Source organism: Humulus lupulus, chromosome 2 (genome assembly GCF_963169125.1).
Source record: "Humulus lupulus chromosome 2, drHumLupu1.1, whole genome shotgun sequence".
Lineage (NCBI taxonomy): Eukaryota > Viridiplantae > Streptophyta > Magnoliopsida > Rosales > Cannabaceae > Humulus > Humulus lupulus.
The window spans coordinates 113,312,217-113,319,391 of record NC_084794.1 but is presented as its reverse complement, the minus strand read 5'-3'; the positions used below and the strand labels follow the sequence as shown (position 1 = coordinate 113,319,391).

Below are 7,175 nucleotides of genomic sequence, written 5' to 3'. Positions count from 1 at the left end.
TTTGGAGTTCACTCATAAACACCATTATTTAAAAATTATAGACTATTATTAGTTGGGAAAGTAAATGAGCAAACTAGACTTCTTTCCCAATATCCCCAGATTCAGTGCCAAAGTTATGCATAAATCTTATGTAAGAAAAAAATAAAAAAAAACAAATCAGGTTACTATTGAATATAAGAAACATTTCCCTATTGCTCATTTCTGATCACCGACTTTAACTGGCTCGACCACCTCAGCTTCCAAAGTTTCTGGCTCGCTGGGGTTGAGTATGGGATGTTGAACATTTGCAGGTGTTGACCATTTTCCAGAAAGGGCCATTCCCATCATCTCATATATCTTACCACCCAATTGCGCTGGATTGTCAGGCTGCATCACCACCAACAAATTTACCAATAAGAAAACCATAGTTATAACTGTGCGCAACTTATTCCAATTAGCTGCGCTTTCAATTATAATTTCTCATCCTCAACAGAAAGATAAAGATGGATTATAATTTCATCATCCATGAATAGGCTTCCTATGACTCCGGATACAAGAGAACTGCTGAGATCTAATCTGAAAGCTCGAATGCATATCTATAAATGCAAGAGGCACATAGAAATAGTGTAACCACTTACAGTGTAACCGCTAGAAACCAAAGCTGTATCATACAAAAGATCAATAGCTCTAAGAGCCTCTTCATCATTTGGATTACTCCTGCTTGCAGCCTGCAATCCAGAGTTAAATTGTCAGCATAACATATAAAAGGTGCCACTAAAAATATTATATAACAAAGGCATTCCCCGTACACCCTACATTCAAGCTTTTAATAATTGGGTGTTCAGGATTTATCTCAAACACCCTTCTGCCTCTCATGTATTCCAAGCTAGAGTTATCACCCATAGTTTGTGACTTCATCAACCTGCAAGAAGATCAAGTTTTTTAATAATAAAAATAATAATAATAAAAGCATCTGAAAGGTCATTATCATCAGCAACAGGTGAGCCCCTACCTTTCCATGTTTGCTGACCAACCAAACTTCCCAGATACAAGAACACAAGGTGATGAGCTCAGACGATTAGAGATTTGAACACTAGCAACTTTATCCCCCAAATGTTTTTTAATCCAATCACATGTTTGGCCAAATTCCTGTTTGATTTCCTTTTCTTTCTCTTCATTCTTTTCACCTGGAGTGATTTTGATTGTTCCAGTCAGATTTCTCTTGCCAAATGCCAAGGATAAATGAAAGAAGCACATCGTAAACAGCTAATATTAACCCTTGCAAAAGAATTAGAAGTACATAAAAAAAATAAAAGGATTAAATAACTAACCTAAGTCTAGGTCTTCCTTGCTAATATCAACAAAATTTTTGTCCTTGTATGATTTCAGGTTCTGGACTGCAACCTCATCAATAGGATCAACCAAGAACAGCACCTACAAACAATTGAATCACAACATAAGCATGAGCCGACATGAAAACAACAGAACTACCAACATCACAAAATTTCAAGGGCCAAAGACATACTTCAAGATCCTTCTCAAGAAGTTTTTCTAGGAAAGGCGTATTTTTAGCGCTTGTCAAACTGTCAGAAGCAATGTAATAGATGTTCTTCTGCTCAGACTTCATGTTTTCAACATACTCATCCAAACTGATCAACTCTTCCTCACTTTGGGAAGAAAAAAATCTGAGCAAGGGAGCAATACGCTTGTGGTTTTCTCGATCTTCAATACAACCCAGCTTCAAAAACTTGCCAAAGTTTTCCCAAAACTTCTCATAGTCCTGTGGCAACCATAAAGAATTCAAACGACACAATATAAAAAAGAAAGATGTCAAAGCTTAAGAAACAAAAGGACAGAAAAAATCACAAATATTCCATATGTAATCAAGTGTGAGTGAATTGGAATATGTCTTTCACAAGAAATTGGAATGTGTGACAGCAGGAACTAGATTCTAAGGGGAAAAAGAAAACGAAAAGACATACTTCTCTATTCTCACTCAATGATATTCCCAAAATCATGTCAAAGGCCTTCCTCACTAAACGCTTCCTCATAATCCGTACCTTCAAGCAGACAGTAGACATGAATTATAAAAATATATAAATATATAAAAAGCTACTTAAAAACAATATTTAAATTTTTAAACAGCCTTATAAATCTGTAGAATGTATCAATGTACTTACAATGCGACTTTCTTGAAGAATTTCACGGGATACATTGAGTGGGAGGTCATTTGAGTCCACAACACCCTTTACAAAGCTTAAATATCGTGGGAACTATATAATGGAAATTGTAGACTATTAGTACCATTTAGCTTGATTCCTCTTTTAAAATATAGAAATAAATAAAATAAAAACATTAATCAACTAAAAATTCTTGCATTTTCCTACCAGTTCTCCATCAAAGTCATCTGAAATAAACACCCTTTTCACATGAAGCCTAATATTTTTTGTCTTTGGATTGACTAGGTCATCTTTCCCTGTGGGAGAAATGGCTGGTACAAAGAGTATAGATCGGAACTCTACTTCGCCCTGTAATAACAACTCAACAGATAAGAGGCCAGAACAAAATGACACAAGTCACACAACTCGTAAGAAGGTTGTGCAACATATCACACTTACACCCTGTCCTGCAGAACAAATGTAGTTTCTTTCTTTATAAATAAATTTGGATAACAGATTGAGTCATTTTTCAGTGAATATAAGTTTTTGATATAAAAAATACATATATTTGGCCAATCATAACACCCCACCCCGGCTGCTTGGCACTACTTTTAATCTTTTTTTCCCGTCTTGAATGCGAAAGGAAACCATGAAAGGCAAAGATCTTTTCAAGATGTCATCTATAACATCTCTATAACACATTATACTTTTAAAAACAGTAATACTAAGCCAGACATTACTGCAATAACTTGCATAAGCACAGATGATAGGTTATTTAAGATAAGACAAAATAAGAACTACACGGGGTAATGGTATTGTGTTCTTGCGTAGGAGAGCAAAGTTATACTTTCATGGAGAGGAGCATTGCTATACTAGGATCAGTAAAAAAAGAAACAAAAAAAAAAAGATCTGTACCTCTGTTGTAAAGTGTGATGAAGCAAGGGGATCCAGATATTCATTAAAAGTTTTCTTGTAAAATTCTTTGTATTCCTCTGTGGTCACATCCTTAGGATTGCGGAGCTGCACATATAAACAACCTGATGAGTAAGTATTTCTCACACCACCAGTGGCAACCATCACACACCACATGTGCCAGGGACAAATAAAAGCTAAGGCTTACCCACAGCGGTTGGGTCTCATTAGTAAGCTCCCAGTCCCAGTACTTTTCAACAACAGTCTTAGTTTTCTTTTTCTTCTGTTACAATATAATAATAATCAGGTCCATGGAAAAAAAAAATACATATACGTGTATGTATATATAAATGGTAAAGTGAAGTTTATAACAAATGTCAGGCAACTGAAAAAAAAAAAAAAGCAAGAAACAGAAAGAAGTACCTCTGTCTTATCATCTTCTTTGGCTTCAGCTGGATCATCGTCGACCTCAACCTGGAAGACCCAAAATACATGAAACATTTACAAGGCGGTGCAATTTTAAAAGCAACACATCATGTGGTACAGGGTAGCTTTACCTCCTTAGTATATCCCTTTTCCTGCCAAGTGTAAATTGGGAAAGAAACAAACTGCGAATAGTTCTTTACAAGCTTCTGAATCCGTTCTGGATGTGCAAAACCTTTGTCATCACGCTGAAAATAGATTGGAAGCACACAACTCAGTTTGAAGGATCAAAACTCAAAAGGTGTTAGACAGCAATTTTTTCTGCTAACCTTTAGGTACAAAGTAAGACGTGTTCCTCTAGGTATTAGATTCTCAGGGTCTGTCTCTTCTCGAATTGTATAAGCACTAGCATTAGCCTCTCCTTCCCACACATATTGTTTATTAGATTTTGGGCTCTTAGTTGAGACAACAACCTACAAGCAAGAAGGTTTTAAAGAAATTACACAAATTTATAAATGAGGGGGTAAGAATTACAAGTAAAAAAATTAATAATAACAGACTAAGTGTTTGCAATGTCCCACTAAAGGACTTACTCGATCCGCAACTAGGAATGCTGAATAGAAACCAACACCAAATTGACCAATCAAATTATTGTCACCACCGGCATCCTTGCTATCCTGTAAAATAATATACTATTATCAGCACAAGCAGCAACTCTAACAAAAGTTGTTCAACTAAAATAGTTCAAGTATTAGACCTTCAATGCTTTCAAGAACTTTGCAGTTCCACTTTGTGCAATAGTTCCAAGACAGTCAATAAGATCTTGTCGAGTCATACCAATACCAGTATCACTGCAAAGAAAAGAAAGAATTGAAGGGTTTCTTTCCAAAAAAAAACATTGAGCAAGCTGGTAACAGAAGCTGATTAGGCTTACATGATTGTTATAATCCCATTGTCTTTATCAGTTTGGATGCGTATATCAAGATCAGCTGCATCCTTCAAAAGTTGAGGCTCTGTTACACTAAGAAAACGCAGCTTGTCCAGAGCATCACTTGCATTACTATACAAAGATTCATACATTAAGAAGGTCAGATACTTTACATAATCTAACACTGTTCAATTTGAATATTAAAAAAAATGTCTATGAATATAACAAACACCCAAAAATACTTCTTACTTCAGAATCAATTGTATATACATAATAAAATCAAAACTAGAGAAAACTATTTCAACTATCCCCAGCACTTCTATCTCATTCAAAAACCATGCTCCTGACAGAACAATGAATTCATATACGAGGGGAAAATAAATTACTATTCTATAATTCAAGATCTAAGAATTTGAGAATTGGAGCTGATATGAGGTTCAAAATCTAGGACAAATGATTATCTTTTACGTAATATATATATATATAAACACCAAAACCCAAGTTCAGCAAAAATGCGACAATATCTAATTAGTGAAATTCCACATGTCTAGCAGTGGCATGTCAACAAGCCCCCAACATAGTCCACCCAAAAAACATGCCAGACCAGGTCCGGGACTATGGCAAGCCCCTTGAGCCTGCCAACCTGGACCATAGGAGTCTTCTAATGCTAGCTGAAGTTACCAAGTGAAAATTCATACAACAAAGGAAAGCATAGTGAGTAGAAAGAGGAAACACGAAAATACCTGATAAGTTCCCTAAGAAACACCTCTTTGTTACTATATAAGCTGTTCACAATGAGGTCCATAAGGCGACTGACCTGTGAAAAAGAGGGCAAATGTTTTACAATTTTGATGAAGTTGAAACTTGCAATGAAGTACTAAACAACATTTAAATTGACATACCTCTGCCTGATATTCATATCTCTCAGTTGGTGGTGTGGCTGATGAGTCAGAGGCTGCTGCAGTCGACTCATGTCGGCTTCCCAAAAAAAAGTCATTTTTCAAGTTTATCTGAGTTAATGAATTGATGGTAGTATGCTTCCCGGTGGTTAATACCGAGTACCATCTTTGTTTGACATCTCTTTCTCCCACCTACGCATAGCCAAACATATTGAAACATATCAGAAAATACATATAATAAAATATATCTACTAAGAAGAATCCAAACCCAATTTATACAAATCACTATAGTTGGCCATACGAAAAAATAATAACACAATAAATACCGTAGGCATAAAATCAATCCACGGCAAAATGGCTACCAAAAAGATAAATATATCTTCTAGTGCAGAAGAGAGATTAGTCCAAAGCAATTACAATTGGGCATTTCTACCTGGGATTATCTAGATAATACTAGAAATGAAAACGGAGACAAATTAATTTTACAAAAAAAAAATACTCGAGCACGAAATGAAATTCGTAATCGATTGAAATACAAGAACCAAATAATTGAATGCACCAGCGAAAATGGAAAGAGCGAGCAATTGAGCGAGTACGCAAACGAGAGCATAACAATGGGGACACGTACTGTATCATAGAATAGAGAGGTAGAAGAGATTGGAGCAGCGGCGTTGCGATAACGTGTGCCGCCGTGGCGCAAGACGGAGGAGACCGAGCGCCTGGAAAGCCTGTGCATGGTCACTGGGAAGAGTAAGATGAATGAAGCAAAAGGTTTGGAGTTGAGTTGGGTTAAGACAATAGATTGGGGTTTAGGGTTTTAGTATGTGTCTGAGAAGTGTAGGGGTTTAGGAAGCTTCTGGAGATCGCTGGAGAAATTATTGTTGGGGTTTTGGGTATTTCCGTCATTGGGCAATACTTTACCTCAGTAGTTTCCGTTGCGAGTATTGCCATACCACGTCAGCATTTTTTTTTAATATATCTTTATGTATTATAAAATAAATGTGAGTCGGAAATAATTGGTTTCTTACTTTATTATTTTTTTTTTCTAACACCCTTGTTTGTTTAAAAAAAAAAATAGATTAAAAAAATAATAAATAAAATTATCTAACTAAAGTAAATAAATTAAAAATAATAAATAAATCATAATAATTTCTCATTACATATTTTAAAATTTTATATTAAAGTATTTAAATTACTCTATCAATTAAGTTTAACAACTATAACCAAAAAAATATTTGTGTTTAAATTTATTTTTTTCATTTATTAATTATTTATTTTGTCACTTAATATATTTTGTTTATTCAAACATATATGTAATAGTGATATAAGCTATAAATATGCATATTTCTTATTTTGTCTTTTAGTATTTTAATGAGAAATTACTAATTTTAATTGTTTTAACCAATAATTGAATAATATATATTTATATATAAATTTTTGTTAGCTTTAAATTTTTTTAATTAAATAATTAAAATTTGATCAAATAAATTTTTTAAATTCATACTTTTAATTTAGAATTTCTTAATATTTTATTATATTAAATATTTTTTCTAAAAGAAAATTAGAAAAAAATATTTAAATTTAAAATTAAAATTATCATATATAATATATAAATCAAAACATAAAAAATACCAAAATTTAAATTATTATGAATACTAAATTTAAAACTAATAAACAACATCAAATAATTTACTTTAAAACTAGAATGCATCATATATTTTTATATGTGAAAAGTTTGTGTCTAACGGATTCTTAGTTTAACGATATTTTTAAATAAAAATTATGATATTATTTATTTCTTTTAAGACTATAGACAATATTTTAATTTTTTTTATATTGTTTGTGACATTCTTTTATAATATATGACATTGTTTA

General features: G+C 33.3%; 1 protein-coding gene across 1 annotated transcript; it reads right to left on the bottom strand.

The window, feature by feature from the left end:
- Positions 1 to 6,145, bottom strand: LOC133818381 (heat shock protein 90-6, mitochondrial). The gene is made up of 20 exons (XM_062251232.1): positions 5,929 to 6,145; positions 5,304 to 5,492; positions 5,145 to 5,218; positions 4,408 to 4,533; positions 4,231 to 4,324; positions 4,067 to 4,150; positions 3,803 to 3,946; positions 3,608 to 3,721; positions 3,474 to 3,524; positions 3,259 to 3,333; positions 3,054 to 3,158; positions 2,367 to 2,507; positions 2,160 to 2,252; positions 1,962 to 2,039; positions 1,505 to 1,759; positions 1,311 to 1,413; positions 992 to 1,166; positions 796 to 901; positions 618 to 707; positions 1 to 366 (listed from the first exon to the last, which is right to left on the bottom strand). Exons 1-20 carry the CDS (start codon positions 6,034 to 6,036, stop codon positions 196 to 198), a joined length of 2,376 nt encoding a protein of 791 aa, XP_062107216.1. The 5' UTR covers positions 6,037 to 6,145; the 3' UTR covers positions 1 to 195.
- Between the last annotated feature and the right edge of the window lie 1,030 nt (positions 6,146 to 7,175).